At 40.3% G+C, this 23,158-nt stretch overlaps 2 protein-coding genes across 5 annotated transcripts; both read left to right on the top strand.

Annotated features, from left to right (window-relative positions):
• The first annotated feature begins 664 nt into the window (after positions 1–664).
• On the top strand, positions 665–7,777 carry LOC133906258 (uncharacterized). 3 transcript variants are annotated; one of them, XM_062348112.1, is made up of 10 exons: positions 665–1,974; positions 2,832–2,857; positions 3,104–3,188; positions 3,270–3,479; positions 4,904–5,026; positions 5,586–5,643; positions 5,760–5,833; positions 6,309–6,397; positions 6,480–6,551; positions 7,548–7,777. In XM_062348112.1, the coding sequence occupies exons 1-9, from the start codon at positions 1,885–1,887 to the stop codon at positions 6,547–6,549; spliced, it is 825 nt and encodes a 274-aa protein (XP_062204096.1). In that variant the 5' UTR covers positions 665–1,884; the 3' UTR covers positions 6,550–6,551; positions 7,548–7,777. The 3 variants fall into 3 exon arrangements, with proteins under 3 accessions (XP_062204096.1, XP_062204095.1, XP_062204097.1); XM_062348111.1 differs by having other exon boundaries at positions 7,540–7,777; XM_062348113.1 differs by lacking the exon at positions 665–1,974 and adding an exon at positions 2,093–2,191 and having other exon boundaries at positions 7,540–7,777.
• A 1,743-nt stretch (positions 7,778–9,520) lies between these two features.
• On the top strand, positions 9,521–21,598 carry LOC133906542 (MAG2-interacting protein 2-like). Of its 2 annotated transcripts, XM_062348482.1 has the most exons (11): positions 9,521–9,686; positions 10,130–10,211; positions 10,302–10,490; positions 11,297–11,492; positions 11,595–11,812; positions 12,050–13,007; positions 13,614–14,817; positions 16,354–16,713; positions 16,808–18,038; positions 18,180–18,445; positions 18,553–21,598. In XM_062348482.1, the coding sequence occupies exons 1-11, from the start codon at positions 9,612–9,614 to the stop codon at positions 21,127–21,129; spliced, it is 7,356 nt and encodes a 2,451-aa protein (XP_062204466.1). In that variant the 5' UTR covers positions 9,521–9,611; the 3' UTR covers positions 21,130–21,598. The 2 variants fall into 2 exon arrangements, with proteins under 2 accessions (XP_062204466.1, XP_062204468.1); XM_062348484.1 differs by lacking the exons at positions 9,521–9,686; positions 10,130–10,211 and having other exon boundaries at positions 10,314–10,494.
• The last annotated feature ends 1,560 nt before the right edge of the window (positions 21,599–23,158 follow it).

Raw genomic sequence — 23,158 nt, 5'->3', positions numbered from 1 at the left:
ACCAAGCCTATCCCAAAGCTGCTCCACTGCCTCACCGTCCTTCTCACCGCTGAGTGGATCGCTAGGCCCGAACGTGCTCGCGGCCTCTTGCATTGTGCGCTCCGCCGTCGCCAACTCACACAACCTCTCCAAGTACGTCTTCCATGTTGTCACCGACTGGGTGAACCTTGGTGCCATGCAGGCATGCCCGATTTTGTTTCTCCATCTTGCACATATGCTATACCATTACCTTTTTGCACAGCATTTTTTCTACATAATTTCATCTTATGGAAACAACAAAAGCATATTGATTGTGTATTAACAGAAATAACCATGTGAAAATTGAGATTTTTGGTTCCCAAACCGATGCCCGTAGCTGTTACTTTAGCGACTTGAATGGTACTGTAGAATGATCATTCATGCGGATTTGGGATTCGTTTCTCTGATGTGATGATATCTTATACATTTCTGAGAGATCTATCATTCCCTTGTACTGTATTAAATCAGTTTTTGTCCGTTACTATTCATTTCCTAGAGAATGTAGTGAGCTGCTGTGCACAAGAAAAACTAATGCCACGTTGCAGTAGTCAACATATATAGCCCTAAGAAGTCATAGCTCACCAAATCTGGTAAAATGACAGTTTTTGGTAAATATCTTGTCTGGGCAGATCAGAACAGTTGATGATGTCAACTGGCTGGTTAGTTCGGTTTATATATGATTAACATGTTAGACAAAGTACCAGTTTGAAAGCATTTAGTTCCTTAATTCGAATTTTGGTGATTCATGACAATGTAATAATTGTGGTTAACATGTTTCTTGAAGGATTATTGAAAGTTAGGTCACAGTGATGAATCTTGGGTACTCTCGGCCCTCATTTCGGTTTTCATGGTTATCGGCAAAGGCTGTGTATGAAAATTAAGGACTATTTAAGCACTAAGTGTCACTTGAAGTTGGGTTTGACACTTAGGTTACATAGGTTCTGTCTTTTCTTTGGCCATACTATAAAGAGGGTTGGAGATAATAGCTTCACTTAGTTTGAGCTGATGCACACTAAGTCTCTGATTTTTATTAAGTCACCGCATCAACTGCCCCACATGAAGGGGCAAAAAAGGTTGATCTTCGGAGTCTTGTCCTCACCACATAATGCAGCGAACCTTATGATACAGTGGACTAAAGGATTTGGTTCACCTCACACGTAGCCGCATGGGCAGCCGTCTAAAACTCGCCAATGGGATTCTGACGATGCACTGCACCTCGTTTGAACAGAGACCTCGTTTGCACCGCACCTAAGTTGCAGAAGATTTTGAAGCTGAAGGCATAGTGGTCACTGCAACCGCATGCTACGGTCAGCAGTATGGAATAGTAACGACAATTGGGAAGTGTAGTCACCACATTGTATCAAAAATGTTGAACACATTTTTTTCTCAAAAATGTTGAATTAGGTATTTTAAATTTTTGAGTGACTATTGAAGTTTTCAGTGCATATAAAAGGCAAAAAAAGCATAACCTTAGGCCATGGTGAATTGATCACAGGATTATAAATAAGAATTAAAAAGAAAAAAGAAAAAGAAAAAGAAAAAGAAAGAAACAAACCTGTGGACCTGTGGTCGTGGGCCCGAGCGCCTCCCGCCGCTGGGCCGTGCGATTTGGCGGAAAGCTTCGCACGGCCTGGCAACTTCTCCAACTCCAGTCGTTGCCCCACTCGCCGGCGGCCCAAGCGAGCGTAGCGACCGCTGCCCACTGCTGCTGCCGCCGCTGCTTCTCTGCCTCCGGCGACCGGGTCCGGGTCGCCGCTACCTCCACCCCCAGCGAGCGCGCGGTCCCGCGCCGCCGCTTCTACCCGGCGGGGCGCGTGCCCTGACGAGGCCCATCAAGACACCAAAAAGGATCTGGAAGCTTCGAGGATGCTTTGCTGCGGTGGCCGCTCCGCACCCCTCCTCCTCGCCGCACTGCTCTGCGCCTCCTACCTTCTCCTCGTGGCCGGATCGCGTCAGGTACTTGTGCCACTCCGGTTCCTTTTACCGAGTTCTAGATTTGTACGCGCAATCCATGCTTCTCCGGTTGTCGCGATGCAAACGCTTACTTGTTTTCGAGGGTAATTAGGCTTCGTATTGGTTAGGTTTGGTATGTAAAGCAACGAGATGCAAAATTGAACTTGAGCTGGATTCGCGGGCTGTATTCTGGTGCAGTAGATTAAGCGAGATGTGTGAGGTCAGTTGCTGGCCCTGAGTTTACATCAGTAAGACTTTGCCTCTTGGCGTGTCTGCATACCGATGCTTGTGTTGTTTCGTGCAACTATCTTTGCAAGTTTACGGTTTGGATGCCCGATGCTAACAGTATGAACATGTGCGAGCTTATCTGATTAGTTTTGCATGCTTAATTTTCTCTCTAAAGTGTTCATTTTCTTACAAGGATCAATTGCGTGTTAACAATTTGCAAACACAGTTGAGCTGATCGAAATGTTATGAACGACATAAGTATGAGTTTTGTTGTGAAAATGTTCCAGAATTACAATTGCTGCACATGCTAAGTGACCTTGATTGCATGAAACTAAGTACTTATGGCACTGCTGTGAAATATTAAAAATACCATATTGGTCCCAGATCACTTGGTCTTGCCACACACGCAATTATCGTTCTCTGGTGATACAGACCAATTGATTTCCTATTGGAATTAGGGTTTAGAATACTTACCATGAGTAGAAAATGTTGCACACTTGGTATCCTATTGTACTAACTAATGTATGACTTCCATAATGTTGGGCTTGCTTGCTTGTTCTCTTTGATGTTAAGATGAATACCTTGTTCCCTCATTCTGGCTAATTTGGAAACTGTTCTTTTTTATGCTCTAGGAATTCCATGAAGCTTCTGGATTCAGGTACTATACTTAAAATTGTTACGCATGGAAATTTGTCATGTATTTTTTCATTCTGTGCAATCCTCTCGAAAGAAGATGTTTTTGTTCAGTGCATGACACTATGAGTAAGTTCCACCTAGATCCACCTGAAGTAGCTCATTCCTCGTAGCCATAATGAATGGAAAGCTGGAATTGCTCAACTCACAAAATACTTTAAGTTCTGTATGGAGTTTGAGACATGACCTCTTGTATTTCACTCGATTCCAGAACACTTCTTGAAACAAATCCAAACACACATGAGGTGCATTGCTCGAGAGAAAGGAGCCGTGCAGCTTGGAATGCTATCGATGAGGTAGCACATGCAATTTAACAGCTATCTTTGCATTGTTGCATCAATAATAATATTACATGTTAAACTCTCTGTTTTATGCAGTATTTGATGCCCTTCATAGAAAAAGAGAACTATCAACTCCCAAGCAAATGTAGGCTCCATCCCGATAATGACATGTTTCGGGAGCAAGAGCAACATAAGATTCATTTTGATATTAACGAGTGGCGTTGTGGCTTCTGCAAGAAAGCTTTTCGAGCAGAGAAATTCCTCGATCAACATTTTGAAAATCGGCACAAGAATCTCGTGGATAATGTATGTTTACTTAAGAGTAATTATATTTGTTTCATATATGTTTATTTAACAGTAATTTGATAGTGTTTATGCGGTTGTCAATCCTCTTATTCTTATCCTTCCTGTTGTCAAGAAAAGACAATTAGTGTTTAATTCATGTAAGATAATGTTTATGGCATTCTCTTGCACATGCTCCTTGTGACAGCTAATAGCCAGCAGCACAAGGGGAGGTGAAACAAAATATAGAAGTTTACAAGTATACAGAAATGAAATAAAATCCAAATAACAATCTAATCCTGACATATAAAATGTCCCCACCTGTGCAACAACCAATATGAATATATGCTTCCAAGTGTTAATGGAAAAAGCTGCTCTCAAAATAATAACATTTCTTGTCAGCCAATTGACCGTAAAATTGCAGAGGTGAAAGCACTCCAAGACTGTCTCTCAATCTGACTTGCTACTGTGTCACTCTGAAGGAAATAATACTCGATGCTGCTATCATGTGATCAAAACAAGTCCGACTTTGCCAAATATCTCTTGCAAATGAATAATGAAAGAACAAATGAAAACTATATTCAACTTGTTCATGACAAATTTTACAATCAGAGCTTGCATTGTGTGGACCCTTTCGCATAATTTTTTTTTTTTTTGTTTCAGCTTGCCATTAAAAAAGAACCCATAAGAGGATCTAACATTTCTGGACAACTCATTTCCCCCCTAAATGAGACTACAGTTCTCATCATTTGGCTGATGGTTTGACAGAATATATTTTTTCTGGACTCCACTGTACAAATGCAAATCATCATGTTCATTCTTGGACATCAATTTTGCAAGATACTCACAAGCTAGTCTAGCTGAGTTTCAGCAATTTCAAAAAAGCCAACTAAAGAGATGTTGTGTATAACCCAAAACCTTCACCTGATTTGAGTAATATGTTTTTTAGTTGTAAAAGCCTAAAAGGAAATAGGTGGAAAGAATTTTAATAAAGTTTTCTTGGTTATGCACTTAAAGGTACCAAGTTAACTTGTTTGATCTCTCCGTCAATTCAACTTTTTATTTTTATTTGTCTGTGTTTGTATGCATGATAGGTTGGTAGGTGTGGCTGTATTATTCTCGGAAACGAATCCTCTGCAGGCGAGCAATTGAAGGCAGAGGTGCACAGTAAAACGAGTATGCATGAACAGTAATGCACAGGCGAAATTCACTGCATGTAGGCACTGTAGCTGAAGATGCTGCATAAAACGATGTAGCACAACTGTATCGTTACTGTAGCATCGAATCTGATCTGTCCGGCTTAGATCCAACGGTTCACAACGATTTGAAGTCACCTGACTTCACCAGAGGAGGTGAAGTCGGAGGATCCCGTTCCATTATTCTCTTTATTAGAAAATCATTTACCAATTACCATCCCTGAAATGATAGATCTTGAACTATTTCCTTAGAGTCAAGGAAGATGCTTGGCAGATTTATGTGGAGCACTTCACTGTGATCTGGTGATGGAGTTCAAGAAACCAAAGAGTAAATGCAATGCAGCTGCCAATGCTAGGAATCGTCATCTTTGTGAGGTTCTTATCATTTTCTTTCTGTAACTGCTCTAAATTTATCTATTTGTTTGGTTTTGTGCTATTCTGGTAGCATGCAAGATACATATTCCTATGCTGATAACTTTATCATGCAATTTTTAGCTTGTACTGTGTGTGTCCAAGATACATATTCCTATCCTGGTTTTCCCTATGGCATTCTACATATCTATGTTTGCATTAGACAGAGCTGGACATATTCTATCTGGCCACTGCTTTACACTGTGATGCTGATACCTTCAGGCACGCTGGTGTGCTTGGTTCATTGATTAGATACAACCATGTGAAGATAAGATTTGCATGTTTGTCTAGCTCTGAATCCACTAGCACACTCTGGTCGTTTCACCTGCTTGGATATTAGCTCAATTGAGATGATCTTAACTCACTATTGGAGAATTGTCGAAAATTATATTCCTGTGGCTTTGTTAATTTTGTTCCGTACTTTGGTTCATATGGTCAAACAATAAATGTGCTATTAAGCTAGCTTTTGCTTTGTGTATATGTGATAGCTATATTATTAACTCCCTTTCACTTCTGCTAACAGAGCCTTGCAGACAGTTGCTTTCCTATTAATCAAGGGCTTTCGGCTAGCCGTCTTCATGGTAAGTGGGTGTTGTTTGAATGTAATGATCATATACTCGTATTGTCTCATTGATGTAGGTGTCTTGCTGATGCAGCTGGTTTTGCAGAACTTTTTCTGATGCATCTTATTTTACAGAATTTTTCTTGCGCCAATTCTGTGATGCTCACACTTGCAGTCGGGGAACTAAACCTTTCCCCAAAGGTGGCAGGGTGAGTAAATTTCGACCTAGAAACCTTCTACTTTATGTTTGGATGCTGAACTTATTTCAGGTTATTCAGCATTGCATTAACCAATGAAGCTACATCTGAAAAATGTAACCTTTTAAAGCAGCAGATAGGGATTTTTAGCGAGTCAGTGTCATTTGGTTTTTATTCTGGTTATTTTTTTTGTAACATACAAACTTTCATTGCTAATATTGCAATTCGAGATTTTAAACTGTGACATAGCAGTACACATTCAACACGTCAGTTTTAACTTTTAAGCCACTATAGTACAGACACGTGGATACAGCTATACATGGTCAGTAAAAATAGCCATTATCATTTGAACAAAGCTCCTTGCATCTCTGTTTATTTGGATTAAGGGTTCAGGAAATTTTTCTATGGAAAGATAGACTCTTTGCTTGATAAAAGCTCCAGAGGGGATCTTCTTCTTCTTATTGTTATTATTTGCCTCATTTTGCAGAAACAAACAAACAGGTTCTACTTGGCTCTCTGCATCTTGACACTGATACTCTTGCCCCTGTTCTATCTCATAGTATTCTTGCACCAGAGGTTTGTGTTATCTACTTCGTGAATAAGAACATTTCTTTTATGTTGAGTATTTCCAAGACTCTTCTCATATTTTGTTGTACAGGGAAATGAGGAAAGGTGTTCAAGATCTAAAACGATTTTCAAAAATTGGGCAGAAGAAAAAACCATTCTAATTGTAAGTTTCCTCTCTGTACCCAAACATCCTAGAAGATGTATTCACCATTTTGCTTGTAGCAAGTTGTTACCATGTGGAATTACAACTTCTCATGTTTTATCCCACGAGCTATTCCATTTTACCATCTTAACCCTGGACAACAGAACCGTCCATTGAACGGTCGTAAACCATTTAATCCACACCCCTAGGTCTTAAACCACCCCAGCAAGTTGTTATCATGTGGAATTACAACTTCTCATGTTTTATCCCACGAGCTATTCCATTTTTCCGTCTTAACCCTGGACAACAGCCGTCCATTGAACGGTGGTAAACCATTTAATCCACACCCCTAGGTCTTAAACCACCCCAGTATTTTACTACATCGTGGCAGTTTCAACCAAGTATAATTTAATCTTCTTTTAGTTGCTGTCTAAGCCCATGCCATGCTTACCATGACACCATAATCAGCACAAAACAAGGTTACATGTAAAAAAACTGCCGTGTCAATGCCAGTTGTATGGAAACCAGGGTGCATTCAGGCCTATGGGATATAGTACCCGGATTCGACTGTTGGAGGGTACAATAGATTGCTTCAGTTTGTCTCCCATCTCTGCAAAAAAGTATTGTCGTTTTGGTAATGGTTGTTGGTTCCCTTGGTTTTTATCGGAGGTCGATCTGATGTATCATTTTGTCCTTTTATCCCTCACGTTCCAGTCTTTTGGAAAGCTTCGGTGTGTAACATAACATCAGAACATGGTTCCCTCTGGTTCTTATTGGAGAATGGGGTTTCCCTGCTTCAAAAAAGAAAAAAAAATGTTACTTAGTTGAGGGTCAAATCATTAGGGAACTTAGAGTTTAGGGGGTAAATGGACTTTCTCCTTTTTCTCATGTCAAGAAGTATTCCTAATAGCCACTGTACAGATTTTCATAATCCCTGGTCTAGTCCAACAGTGAACTACTAAATCAAACTCTATTTTCTAGTGCTCATGTTTGCTTGTACCCTCTGCAGTTCCGCAGTCCCGCATGCCGATGCAAACGCCACAGAAGCAAGCAGTGTAATTTTTGTGAGCTGACAGAAGATATTCTTTGTTGTCAATCTTAAACTGAAGCCTTGCCGACTTTGATAGTTCACTCCCGGAAACATGGGGTTTACATGACTGCGTACAATCTCAGGAGGGCAATGGTAACATTGAAGAATGTGCATCCAATATTGTCCATATATCAACATGCCTGATTTTGAGCCTCTACTTGTGATTACTTGTTGCGTTCATACAACGTATTGATCTCTTTCGACATGATCGTGGCATCCAAACACCGGTACGGAGTTATATTGGGGACCACCTGATACATGTAGGAGGTAATTCAGGCATCCAAAAACTACCAAAGCTCCGTAGGAACCAGCATCGGACCTTGAAAGTTTGGCTGGGTTGCCGGGGGGGGGGGTGTTCGAGCTTCTCTATGCCTAGCTCTGGAGCTAGGTAAAATGACACCTTAATATTATCCCGCTCTAATGATCCCCTCGTAAAGGTTCACCCAAATATAAGGTGCCGTTTGGCTTGGCTCTAAAGCTGGGTTCCTTTGTCGAAGGTAGAAACAGTAGAAAGAGTTGTCCAAACACTTTTGAGTTCTAAAGGTCGACTTTGGTGAAACCTAGCTCCTCTTAAACGCCATGCGGTGTTTTACCCTTTCCCTTTCTCGTCTGTTCTTCCGCCAGGGCTAGGCCCTCACCCCTGCCCCACCCATCTTTGTCGATCATTGCCACATATCTTGTATTCAACATGCCGTCGATTAGTTGTCCTACCCCATTGCTGAGGTAATACCCACAACATATCACCAGCCCCGGCCTCCCTCTAAGCCTAGTGGCATGGTGAACACGAGCCATAAGGAAGTGGGGGAACAGTGAGAGGAAGAGGAACAAGGGACCGTTAAATACCGTGTGTGCAGCATATGGTATTTTCGAATAAAAAACATATAATTTGAGGTTTTCTGGCTTTTCTGAAGTCATCTTCAAAAGCTCGCTTATATGGAGCCTTGGAAACTAGAGTCTTGCGACAAAAAACCCCTTAAGTCGCATGGTATTTTCGGGTTAAAAAACATATAATTTGAGGTTTTCTGTCTTTTCTGAAGCCATCTTCAAAAGCTCGCTTATATGGAGCCTCGGAAACTAGAGCCCTGCGAAAAAAAGGGAGATGCTAACACCCGAACGTCCGATCCATCGGACGATGTAATAGTCCATTGCAACATCTAAAAATAACGTTTAACATCTGAAGTTAACGTTTGCAACATCGAAAAAATACATCAAAATAGCTGGTTGTATGCATCCGATTTCGAGAGAAAAATTCTCACCGCAACATCCCGTCATGTTGCATGCAATATTTCAGACAAAACATATGTGGTGTAAAATTAGGTGTAACATACGAAAATAACTATGGAAACAAATTTTTATAATTTCTGAAACATTAAATTTGCACATCTGAAACATTGGAAATGTGAAAATATAGGAATTAACTTAAATGAATAATTTTTTCAAATCTAGATATATACGCAAGAGATTCTAGGATGCAACATACGAAAATAACTATTGCAATAAATGTTAATAACGTCTGAAATATTAAATTTGAATATCTGAAACATGGAAGATACGAAAATATAGGAATTAACTCGAATGGATAATTTTTTGATATGGATATGTATGCTAGAGATTCCGAGATATAATATATGAAAATAACTATTACAACAAATTTTCATAACAACTAAAATATTAAATTTAAACGTCTAAAATATTAGAGATATAAAAATACAGAAATTAACTCAAATAGATAATATTTTTCGTGAGTATAGGGACCGGCTCAATCAAACGTCCGATGCTCCGGCCCTATGCTTGCCCCACCTGTCAGCGAGGAGTCGAGGCCCAGTACATGCGCTTAGCCCACCTGTCAGCGAGCACTTAGACACCGAGCCGACGCAACCTCATCGGAAAAGGTTAAAAAACAAAAGAACGAAGAAACGAACCCCTCGACTTGAGCTCGAGTTCGAACTCGGAGGGGATCTCCGGCGAGGCGCGGGGCGGCGCCGGTGGCGATGGCAGCGGAGGAGGGCGACGACGCGCTGTACGAAATCTGCCGCCACGCGTTGGGATCCCACGTGAACCCCCATGTGGGTCCCTTACCCTCTCCTTCCCTCTCCTCCTCCTCCTCTCATGCCTATTGCCTCCTCCAGCCGCAGAGTCCAATCGCCGGCGGGTTCTGGCTGGAGGAGATGAGCGGGTACGTGGTGCCAGACTGTCTCCTGCGCGCTGTTCAATACGAGTATACGACTCCCTTGGGATTTTCTTTTTTCATTTCCCCTTTGTGCGGGCGGGTGTGTCGCCTGAGTTCATCGCATTGGTCACAAGTTTTGGTTCCTGTATAGTTTGTTGAATTTTTTGGGTGATACTTTGTCTGACCAACTCTCATTCTATACGCGGTACTTGATTTTGTGCGTATTGCTCCCAGAGAATGTAATTTACCAGAGTTCGTGATAATATTTTTGGGAGCTAATAAGGTTTCTGCGAAATCTTGATTGTTATCTTCATTGTAACGTAATTCTTGCAAACGCAGCAAGAAGGACACGAAGGCGCGGCGACAAGTGGTGGCAGCTCAGGTGCTGGAGGAGGCGCCCTCTCATATCTCTCCTTGCAAGGTACGATCCTCTCGCATCCAAATCCTTCACAAACCAACCCAAGAAGTGGCTCTGACCAGTAGATTCTACATGCTACTACCACCCTGGCAGGTGTGAGCAAGCTCAGGGAGAGGTGGACTAGGTACATCACTTCGGGGAGGAGTAGGGGGAGGAGGAGGGGGGATGGCGTGTCTTTGTTTGTCTCGCCAAACGCAGAGTATGTGGCTATAACTGTTGGGAATAGCATCACTGTCTTGAGGAAGGGCGATGGCTATGCATCGCCATGCGGTGTCTACACAAGTGAGTGAGCATTCTGCTTGTTCCCTCATGGATTTGGATTTTATAATGTTATTCACTGGTATTAAGTGTACTTAGCATGCAAGAAAGGGCGTACTCAATTCTCATGCTTTTAAGCTATTTTTATTGGAATGAAAAAATTGCCTAGTGCTTGAACTTTAAAATCCTTAATGAAAGTGACTTCTGTGATGATCATTTTTTTTTAATGAAAATTGGTGCTTGTGGAAGCTATCATTCTTTGTTGGCAATATCATTTTCAGGCTTGTAATATTAATAAGATGTGCTGCTTATATAGAAGTAAGGTTGTTGTGACTCTCTAGGTGCCTAGCTTGCTAGTTCACATGTAAGGATATGTGGAGGCTCCAAATTTGGTGATCCAATTGTAGAGGATTTGAGCGCAAGTTGTTATTTTCATGCTTGGGAAGAAAAGCTGAACTGATCATTGAAAGGATTTCAGTCCATGTAACATTTTGTTACTATTTATGCTCATCTAGTACATATTTTGCAGTACTCATCATGCTTTTTCATTTCCTTAGACACCAAGTTGGACTTTGGGAGCTTAGGGGCCAGTTTTAATTTCAGTTGTTGGAAATGTTGTGCGCTATTGCCAGTTTGCTACAATCGTAGACATGTGGATCTGCTTCCTTTCCTTTTCTTTTCATTTGCTTGAAAATGGTGGCACAATTTGAAACATTGTTTTGTGCTCATTTTTCTTCAGTGCATGTCACAGGATTATGATGCAGGGCACTAGGCATTAAAATTGTTCTCATTAATACTTTTACCATTGTTTTCTAATTATTTATGTACAGATAATGACAGAATGACATTTTTCACAAATGGGGCTTGGCTGGAGGCTCAAGGCATTTTTGGTGTGGTGGATGAGCTGAGCGAACTTTACTTGATCAAAGAAAATGGAGAGTTATTAGCAAGAAGGACATCGGATCAGTTGAAGCTATCTTCTCCCATTATTGATCTGGTTGTGCGGGATGGTTCAAGCTTGCAGAGGTGATTATGTGTTGTTTTCAGTTAGAATCTTTCCCCCTTGTATTTGTAATTCTTCATTTCTCGGTATATTTTGGCAGTAACTAATAAAATCCATGTTTGTAGGCCGTGTTTCTACATTTTTACTAGTGACTGCACGGTTCATATATTTGATTACACTCAAGAAACTGAGGCCAGTTTGTGCAAAGTTCCCATATCAACTGAAGATGTGACGTCAACTAAGTTACCTCGGAGTTTGTCGTGCATTGATTATCATCATCATCATTCGCTATTTGTCCTAGTTGCAGATTCCAATGCCTCATTCAGCTCCAATGGTTATTCTGGTACGCCAATGCGTTGATATGTTTTCAACTGCTACACTTGTCAGTGGTTGTCAGTCCTGCAATATATAGCTTTATTTACTGAAATTCTGCACTATATATATTGTCTGATGATCCTCTCTCTTGATATTAACATTTTCATCTTGTAAGAATATATGGGGCTATTATTTTGTAAATTTCACATACAAAGAACTTGTCAAATGGTGTATTTGTTTCTAATTTTTTGTTCTTATATTCTAGGAACTTATTTTCTGTATTTGTTGCACTTCGATGGAAATCTGGGAAGTCTTTCATCTCAAAGCCTTCAGCTGGAAGGAGTGTTTTCTCCTCCAAAGGATCAAACAACCTTTGTTTCATCCCCGAAAATCAGAATCTCACCTCAGGGCAAGCATATTGCTACGTTGGATTTGACTGGTTCTGTAAACCTCTTTGCACTTGATGGTGATGCACGCACTGTTTTGCTTCATACTCTTGGAAATGGTAAACGTCTGAATGATGTTAAGGACATCATTTGGTGGACAGATAATATTCTCATAGTGGTAAGAGAGGATGGTAGCATTAGCATGTACAACATCACTGAAAACAAGGTAGTTTCCAAAGATGACCTAGTTTTATGTACACCACTCTTGGAGAAGGCAAAGGCTACTGAAGGACATGCTTTTATTTTGCAATCTAGCAGATATGAAAGAAATGGTCCAGTTGACAAGCAGATGGATAGTGTCTCGGAACCTAACCTTCCTAGTGTTTCTGGGGAGCATCAGCAAACGGGGATGGATAAAGTGTTTTGGAGCCTGATATCATTCTCCAAAGTTACGGTAACAGAAATGTACTCTGTTCTCATCAGAGAGAACCGATACAAGGAGGCCTTAGAATTAGCTTCCAGATATTACCTAGATAAGGATGAAGTGCTTAAAGCATGCTGGTTGCACTCTGACGGCGACACTCATGAGATATACTCATACTTAGCAAATATTAAAGACCAAGTATTTGTATTATCAGAATGTGTAAATAAAGTTGGGCCTACAGAAGCAGCTTTAAGGGCTCTACTTTCTTTTGGGCTTTGTATAACAGACAATTACAAATTTTCTGAGTTGAATAATAGCAGGGGCGGTTCAGCATGGGACAGTCGCATCATTAGGCTTCGTTTATTGTGGCACAGAGACATGTTAGAGACATTCTTGGGAGTTAATATGGGAAGGTATGTTGTCGCCATTCTTTCTTTTGGATAAAGACACACAGCCAGCTTAAATTAATGATATATTGGAAGCATTTAAAACTATATTACAGTTGTTGAGCCACATTAATCCTGCACAAATACACATCTAATTAACTTAACTTATTTCGTTGCATGCATAGAGCTTATTTGAGTGACAGTCCAATACTCGAATGGGCAATTGAGATTTTTTTTCAGTACTGGTATATCCCTCAAGCAATTCGGCGTAGCTTTCCACTTATCACCCAAATGAGCTTAAGGCAATGGCAACCTGATTCGTAGTTTTACATGAAGGAAAAGGAAAATGAATCCAGTCATTAACCTTCTAAGTTCAAAGGAATGCTTTGTGACTTTTTTTCCAGTTTTTTTTTTTATAATGACATTTCTAAGTTTACAGGTTGGCTTGTTCCAGATCTTCAAACCAGTTTCCACTTTTTTTGCACTATCCGTCCATGCTAGCTTTCTTAGCAAAATATGTCACAATGTTGATTGCACATATGATTGTTGTGCAACTTGCCACTTTATATTGGACTTTGCTTCTTTGCTGCTTACTAGTTTCTTCTAGCTGAATGCGATGTTCTTGCTATGCAGGTACTCAGCAGGAGAATATAGCAAATTCCGTTTGACGCCCCTTGTGGAAACTGCCATAGCTTTAGTTGAAAGTGGCAAAATTGGGGCTCTTAATCTTATCTTCAAGCGTCATCCATATACTATCTCTTCAGACATTTTACGTATTTTGTCTGCTATCCCAGAAACTGTTGCTGTTCAGACTTATAGTCAGCTGCTACCTGGGAAATCCCCTCCTAATATTGTCATATTAAGAGATGGTGACTGGGTCGAATGCGAACAGATGGTGTCATATATAAACAATTGTCCTGCCCAGTTGGACAAGATTGGAGAGATCAAAACGGAAATACTTGTAAAGCACTCAACGGGTTTTTCATGGCCATCAGTTGCTGAACTTTGTGAGTGGTACAAGAGCAGAGCAATGGACATCGACTGCTTAAGTGGACAGCTGGAAAATTGTCTGGCCATGATAGAGCTAGCATGTCAAAAGGGCATTATAGAGTTGCAGCCATTTTTTGATGACATTAAATGCCTCTACCAAGTTGTATACTCGAATGAGTTGAATGAGTTCATAATGAACCTTGTGACGTGGGAGGATCTGCCTGATTACGAAAAGTTCAAAATCATCCTCAAAGGAGTCAAAGAAGAAACAATTATTCAACGACTAGAAGAAAACGCTATCACTTTTATGAAAAAGAGATTTCACTTGATCTCTTCAAGTAATGAAGGCAAACAAAAAGAATCCTACCTAGTTAGATGGTTGAAAGAGGTTGCTGCTGAAAATGAGCTTTCCATTTGCTTAGCTGTCGTTGAGAATGGTTGCAGGGAGTCACCAATTTATGGGCTCTTCAAGGATCTGGCTGAGATGATAGAAACATCTGTTCACTGCATTTATGTGTGCGCTGCAACTCACCAGTGGAATACCATGTCATCAATATTATCAAAGTTACTCCATAAAACAAAGAGAGAGAAATCTTTATTGGCTAATGAAGAAGACAGCAATCTGAAAGATGCTAAGCAAGCTCTTGGTTCTTCTGTGGTTTCTTATGATGAGATGCAATGTGTGTGTGCTGATATCTTGTCTGGTCTAGGCAGTCCAGAAGGTTTTTATCATTATGATTCAGTACCTTACGAACTTAATAATATCAAATATCTTGATATATTGGAGAAGAGGTTAAAAGTTGCTGAAGGCCATGTAGAAGTGGGGAGGCTCTTTGCTTATTATCAGGTATTGATGCCTCTTCATGAAAAGTGCTGCCTCAGTATTTGTGAAATATGAAATTGCAGTATATCTGCTTGGACTTCTTTAGCAGTACTGCTCTATATGGGAAAACCTGTGCGAATATGTTACCCAAGAAAATAAAGAAAAAACCTGTGTCACATGCTTTCCTCTTCATACTGGGAAAAACTCATCCGTCTCTCTATCCTCTTTCATAAGGCCAGACTCAACCAAAATCCCCCGACATAGTACACCATTTACCTCAGTACCTCACAGAACCACCACTTGGCAGAATAATCATCACTCTCAAAACCCCGTTGTTGTGATTTGAGTCCATGCAACCGTTACTTCTTTGACCACTCATATTCTAACTGCCAATGGACTTTAAAGATCTTTTTAGTGCAGTGGTTACCAGTTCAATTTATTTAGTTGGCCTATAAGAAGCTAAAGTATTGGCAGATTTGGAATTTTAATGGGAAAGGAACCTGACCTTCAGGAATGGCTTCAAGCTGTTCCCGAAGATGGAAGGAGAGTATTCTGTAGTCTTTGTTCTTTCTTTTATTTTCTTTGATGGGCTTTGGCAGTATTGGTAAGTGGGGATAAGAGAGCACTGGGGAGGATGGGAGAGGATCGATTAGAATGGGAGAGCATGTGAAGCAGATGTTGTTCGTAAAGAAGTTGTACTATTGTTTTCATATGCATTTTTCATTCCTTCAGATATTTATTTTCACATAGGTGCACTTAAAATGCTACACTAACACCCGTGAAAGTGTGAATATCATGGTTGTTACGGCGGCGTGGCGAGGCGCGGCGACCCACCACCTTCACAACTTTACAGCGCCATGGCGCGTGGCGTGGCGACGCCATACACACGTGGCAAATACACACATTATAGTCTAGGATATTAACAAATAATAATGTAAATGTAGCTTAATAGTTATAATCTACGATATTAGAAAATGTAAATGTAGCACAAAAGGCAAATAGCAATGTAAATGTCGCACAAAAGACATATAACTCTCTCATCTCTCAAAGTTGTACTGTTGTGTCATTGTATGCTAGTGTGCTTAAGCTACTGTTATGTGTGCTAACTGCTTAGTGTGGTACTTTGCTATGTGTGCTACAACTTAGAGTATAGTTACTGCCTACTCCCTACTGTTATGTGTGCCTAGTGCAGCAGTGCTTGAGCTGTGTGCTACACTGCTACTGGCCTACTGCTACGTGTCAATGTATGCTTGGCTGCTTGACCTGTGTGCGTGCTAAGTGCTCAAGTTTGCTACACTGCTACTCTAGTGTGCGTGTGCTACTGGCATACTGCTACTCTGCTAGTGTGCGTGTGCTCATAGTGTGATACCGGCCCGCTAGCTGCTAGTGTGCGTGAGAGTTGAAACAGAACAAAAGAAACACAATAGAAGAGGAGCCGAGGAGCTCACGAATATACTGCAAAGCTTACTAATAGTTATTCCTTTCATTTTTGTGGATTGTTTACATGTTTGCCAATAGTTTTCATCTAGCAGTGCAATTCATAGCTGAATGTGATTACAGGTCCCAAAACCAACACATTTCTTCCTTAGTGCTCACTTAGATGAGAAGAATGTAAAGCAACTTATGCGGCTGCTACTATCAAAATTTGGCAGACGTCAACCTGTTCGATCGGACATTGAGTGGGCTAACATGTGGCGTGATTTAAAACTCTTCCAAGAAAAGGCATTTCCTTTTCTTGATTCAGAATATATGCTGACGGAATTTATCAGAGGGCTTTTGAAAGCTGGTAAATCTTCACTAGCCAGGAATTATCTTGGAGGAACAAGTGCAGTTTCTTTGTCCACAGAGAAGGCTGAAAATCTAGTGATACAAGCTGCAAGGGAGTATTTCTTCTCAGCTTCAACTTTGTCAGGCAACGAAGTGAGTTAATGTCACTGAATTGTTTGTCATCCAAATACTGATCTGCCATTTCATCTATGATTAATGCTTACTTGGATTATACAATCATTTGCAGGTTTGGAAGGCCAGGGAATGCTTGAATCTGTTACCTAATAGCAAAAATGTTCAAGCAGAAACTGATATAATTGATGCTCTTACTGTCAGACTTCCTTATCTTGGGGTGACTATCCTTCCTGTTCAGTTCAGACAGGTAAAGGACCCTATGGAGATCATCCGTATGGTGATTACAAGTCAAACAGGAGCATATCTTCATTTTGAAGAGATTATTGATGTTGCTAAACTTCTGGGATTAAGTAGTGGAGAAGAAATAGCTGCTGTGGAGGAGGCTATTGCCAGAGAAGCTGTGGTAAATGGTGACCTTCAACTAGCCTTTGATATCTGTATAAATTTGACGAAAAAGGGTCATGGTGCAGTGTGGGATTTATGTGCAGCAATCGCTAGAGGTCCTCCACTTGACAATTTGGATACCGGTACCCGTGAAAAGCTATTGAGCTTCTCTCTCAGCCAATGTGATGAAGAATCTGTTGGGGAATTATTAAATGCTTGGAAGGAGCTTGATGTTCATGGTAAACTTGAGCAATTAATGATTTCAACAGGAACGAATCCTCCCAATTTCTTGATTGATGGATCTTCAATCACACCACTTCCTGTGCAAAGTGTGGAAGACATACTTGACCTGAGAGATGACAGTGACCATGATAGAGACAAAAACCATGTAGAAATTGTTAAAGAAATGCTGTCAAAAGTTTGCATGGAGTTGTCAAATGGAGATGTGCATACTTGGGAGTCTATGTTGGCAGAAAATAGGAAATTCTTGTCCTTCTCTGCATTGGAATTACCATGGCTTTTGAAATTGTGCAATAATGAAGAGCAAGATGGTGAAAACCAGACATCAAAAACAGATCATCCCACTAGGAGATATCGATTTTCAACAAAAGTAGAAGCAACAATCAGCATCATATATTGGTTGGTTGTAAATGGTTTGGCTCCCAACGATAATCTAATCATGATTCTTGCAAAGTCTATAATGGAGCATCCTGTTGATGCAGAGTATGATGCACTTGGCTGTTCAGTTCTTCTGAATCTCGTGGACCCTTTCAATGGAGTAAAATTAATAGAGGAAGAGCTAAAAAAGCGAGAATGTTATCAAAAAATTAACAGCATGATGAATATAGGGATGTTATATAGTTCCCTCAACAATTCTAAGAAAGAGTGTTCTACTCCTGAGCAGAGGAGACATCTGTTGCTTCACAAATTCCATGAAATGATCACCTCTGTCGATTCAGGTTGGTGTACTAAAAACAACAGTGCATCAATTAAGTCACTGTTCTACCGGTGAATACCCAGCCGGGTTAGATGTTCCTTCGTTTGAATAATTTGTGCTAATATATACCATTTTCATTTTGTTTTTACGTTTACTTTGACAGATGATTTAGATCAGATTGATATGGCACATACAACATTCTGGAGAGAGTGGAAATCAAAGTTAGAAGATGAGAAACAACTGGCTGATCAAGCGAGAATGCTCAAACAAATATTGCCTGATATAGACACATCTCGATTCTTATCTGGCGATGCTAGCTATATAAAAAAAGTAGTTTTCTCCTTCGTTGACTCTGTAAAGCTGGAGAAAAAACACATACTCAAGGAAGCAGTAAAGATAGCTGAGACGTATGACTTGCAACGAACTGAGGTCTCTCTCTCTCTCATCCGAACTTTGTGGAAATATCCTCTGTTCTAGCTTTCTTTTGATGTAAACTTCTCATCTCTGATGTCTCTTGTATTGTTGCTTGGATTCAGGTGCTTTTACGATTTCTCGCTTGTAGTCTTGTCTCTGAATATTGGGATAACAATGACATTCTGAACGAAATTTCTGAATTCCGGGAGGACATTGTCAGAACAGCTAAGGGTGTAATTGATATGATATATACAGATGTGTATCCAGAGATCAATGGGCATAATAAGCAACGCCTCTCCTACATCTATGGCATTCTTTCAGCGTGCCACTCATATCTGAAGAGGACCATTGAGATAGAATTGAGATACCCAGAACATGTGCATACACATAAGCTTGAACCATTTCAGTATTATAAGGTCCTCGAGGAAGAGTGCAAGAAAGTCTCTTTCATTGATGGCTTGAACTATAAAAACATTGCCGGACTGGATAATCTGAACTTTGAACATTTCAATGAAGAAGTATGCAAGAATATTCATGCCTCTACCGTCTGTTCTCTAGCGGATATGGTACAAGCTCTTGTGAGTATGTATGTTGATGTACTGGCCAAAGGACTCATATCTCGACAAGGTGTTTACAAGCATTATGTTCTCGGCTTGCTGGCATCTTTAGAAGGCCGCAATGAAGCAAGATCAAGCTGCACAGATTATGAAATGTTGCAAGCGGTCCTTTGTGAAATTGAGTTGAACTATGATAGTTGCAAGGAGTACATCCAAGCTCTCCCAGCCACAGATATTTCATACGTTATCGGAAGGTATTGTACCCTCTGTTTTCCTTGTAACTTAGCAAGAAACTATCCACAGGAACCTTCGTGGAAGAAACCTCTGGCTACGCTGCTTACATTTTGGACTAAACTTGCTGATGACCTACCAGGGGAGTCAATTGATGCTTGCCCATATGAAAGGACAGACTACCTAGAGTCAGATAGGTTATCTCAGGGCATGAGGGCTTTCAGACAGCTATTGATAAATGATAACATATCAGTGCACCAAGGATGGGATGCCATCTCCATGTATGTAAAAGATTGCCTGAAAAGTGGAAAGATGATGAACACATCATACTTCTGTCGAGATATGGTTCTTTCTGGCTGTGCTTTTGAATGTGTAGTTGAAGTATATTATGGAGGTCCGAGACAGTTGGAGTGTGATCCGTTGGATCTCTTAGAACTTTACAATGCCACCACAGATGAGTGTTTATCTGATTTGATCGAGGGCTCTTCTGAATATCAAATATTGCTTCATCAATTGCTCTCTTCTCTGAGCTGGTCAACAGGGAAACATGCCGGCATTATTGAAATGATCAGATCTGGTGTCTGGGGGAAGTTGATCAGCTTTTCTGAAAACATGCAGCTAGAGAGCCAATTACGGGTCTATGCTCTACAGCTGATGCAATGTATCACAGGAAGAAACCTCAAAACCCTTCCAAATGAGATGGTTTCCCAGGTTGAGCCATGGGAATCGTGGTATGAGCATGGGGCAGGTCCTGCCATAGCTGATGAGAGTATAAATTCCTCCAACAGCATCACTGGGACTCTAGTGGCACTCAGATCTACTCAGATGGTGGCTGCAGTTCTGCCTGATGCTAACATTACACCAGAAAACCTAGCAACGCTTGATTCTGCAGTATCTTGCTTCTTACAACTGTCAGAACGTAGTCCTGTTGGGAGTGTTGCTGTTCTGGAAGCAGTGTTAGAAGAGTGGGAACAATTGTTTTCTTCCAAAGAAGAATATGTTCCTCTCCATGAATCACCAAAAGAAACAAGTGACTGGAGTGATGAATGGGATGATGGCTGGGAGGCCCTACCAGAAGAGTTGGAGAGACCAATGAAAAAGCAAGATGGTGCGGCGTTATCTGTCCATCCCCTCCACAGTTGTTGGATGGAGGTTATCAGAAAACTTGTTGGGCTTGGTGAGCTGCAGAAGATCATTGAACTTCTGGACCGAGCATCTTCGAAGCATAGCATGTTCCTAGAGGAAGAAGAAGCACACAGCTTGCTTGAGCTTGTATCTGCTCTGGATTGCTTCATGACTCTCAAAATTGTCCTGTTACTCCCATATGAAGCTCCAAGGCTGCAGTGCCTGCAGATGGTTGAGGTGAAAATGAGGGAAGGTACTGTGTCCACCTCTTCAAATGCTGACGATCATGTGCTTCTTGCCTTGGTTCTGTCATCTGAAATTGTGCAGAAGATCACCTCAGAAGAGGCATACTCTAAATTTTTCTCTTACATATGTCATCTTGTCGGACATCTTGCAAGGTCATTCCAGGCTCATCTCCTTGTACAGTGGAACGATGAAGCAAACACACCAAAGGCATCAAAGATTAATGGGTCGTTACTCTTTGGTAGGGTCTTGTTTCCATGTTTCATATCTGAGCTTGTCCTCAAAGGGCACTATCTGTTGGCTGGGTTTGTCATCTCCAGATGGATGCATACCCACCCATCCCTTGGCCTGATGGATATTGTCGAGACTAGTGTGCGAAGGTTCCTGGAAGGTCAGATTGCTCAAGCTCAGGAATTGGGAGGGAGCGATGCTTCTTTTGCGGACAATGAACTGTCTGTAAGACACACAATCTCCACTCTACGTTCAAAACATGTTTCTCTTCTGCAAGCTGCGTTGGCAGCCCTTCCAAACCAAGAGTTGTAGACATAAGATTTTTTGCTTGAGGTAATGGCAAAGGCGAATAGTGGAAGTTTCAGAATGTTTTACGAAAAAGGATAGAATTCTTTTTTACTCGATGAGAGTTTGCAGTACAGTTGTTTTTCCTGTAACATAGGTAAATTGTAGACCTTGTCCATGCTCAATTGCTCATGTAAACACATTTTTTTGTTGTCTTACTAACCAAGTTGTCTTGAATCGTGATGATATTACCCTTGTATACTCAAAAGATCAGCCAGAGGTGAAAATGCCAGGACTGGTCCTGGCAAAGGTCAGAGAATTAGTCTGCATTAATTTGCCTTTTATCAGCTTAATTTAATCGTGTCGATGTGCTTATGTTGGTACCGTGTAGCACCTATCGTGTTTGAGCGCATCATGTCGAATGGAGACCGACCATTTAGGATTGCGTTGCACAGTATCGTTGCTTAATTGTGCAATCCTGTGAAGATTTATGTTTGATTTGGTGGTTATGGTTCAATGTCAGTCTTTTTTAGTGATGAACTAAAGATGCTGGACTAAATTGTTGAATGTTAACTGGTTTCATTCAGTGAAAATGTTTTGGGCATACCTTCTTTTGTGCCGTTAGCTTGTTGTATTGTACAGATTGGGCTTGTTGACAGCCTGGAAGAAAGGTTATTTTGGTAAGTAACTTAGCTTGCAGTCGGTTTGATCATGTTGCCGGGTTTTGTCACTTAGCACGACAAGTGTGCTAAGAGAAATCAGTATAGAGACATCTTTTACACATACGTGTGTTAAGAGAGGATATGGTCATGTCATGTGCCATATATTACAGGTAATTGTATAGAGGTAAAGAAGTAAAGAAAATAAAAACTCTTGTTAGTTGATAAATTAATCATATGGTTAAACATCTAAAAGGTGTCTCTTTACTAGAGGTAGTTATTTTACAATACTCCCCTTGATCAATTTGGTCACTCGTATATATCACGTAAAAAACTCCTCCTTGATCAATATTGTTCCATGTATATATAGCATATTAAGAACTTTAAAAATTCTGTGGGAAAAATATGAGGAGAGTAATAGTAATAATATAGTGATATGCTGTTAAAACTTCTTTAAAATTTAGTGAGAAAATAAGAAGAAAATGATATAACATATATTGATTATTGTCTCATTGTAAACTCGGATGAGAAAACCTTTAAAAGAAAAAATCCATAAGTAAGTTAAGAGAACAATAGTTATGTCTTTGGTATCTCCCTTAAAAACCCTAGTAGGAAAAATAGAAAATATAATATATATTCTTGTGTAAATATTGCCTTATTAAAACCTTTTATGAGAAACCTCATGAGTAAAACTCATATAGGAAAAACAGTACCATATGATGTATTAGCGGGTTCAGGAGACTCCCCCTGATCCTTGCAAATTTTGATGTCGTCGCATACTAATACCATGAATATATTTTTGCAATGTTAAAGTTGGTAAGGACTTTGTGAATAAATCTACGAAGTTATCGTAAGATTTAGTTTGCAAGATGTTTATCTCTCCATTTTGTTGTAACTCATGAGGATAAAACAATTTTGTGGTAATATGTTTAGTGATATTGTTTTTTATATAACTTGTTTGAATCTAAGCAATACAAGTAGCATTATCTTTGTAGATAATGGAGGGTGATTCTGTAGAATAAATACCACATGATTGTTGTATGTGGTTTATCATTTTGCGAAACTATACACATGCATGTGGTGTTTCAGAATGATAGGTTAAAGTAGCAACTGGAATCTGTTTTGATGACTCCTATGAGAAGGATATAGCATCATAAAATCAGTCTGTGATCTGGTGTTATGGGGATAAGTTATATAGCTAGTGTCTGAATATCCCACTATGATCATATCTTGATTTTTGATAGAAAAAAAATCTAGATCTTTGATGTCATAAAGATATATATGGATATTCTCTTTAACTCCTGCCTAATGGCGTTATTGGAGCTGTGCTGTTTGAGCAAGTTACCTGCAAATGCAATATCAGTCATGTTGTGGTTTGCAAGATACATGAGCGTTGT

Source organism: Phragmites australis, chromosome 23 (genome assembly GCF_958298935.1).
Source record: "Phragmites australis chromosome 23, lpPhrAust1.1, whole genome shotgun sequence".
Taxonomy (NCBI): Eukaryota; Viridiplantae; Streptophyta; class Magnoliopsida; order Poales; family Poaceae; genus Phragmites; species Phragmites australis.
Note: the sequence above shows the minus strand (reverse complement) of the source record. Positions and strands in the feature narration are given on the sequence as shown.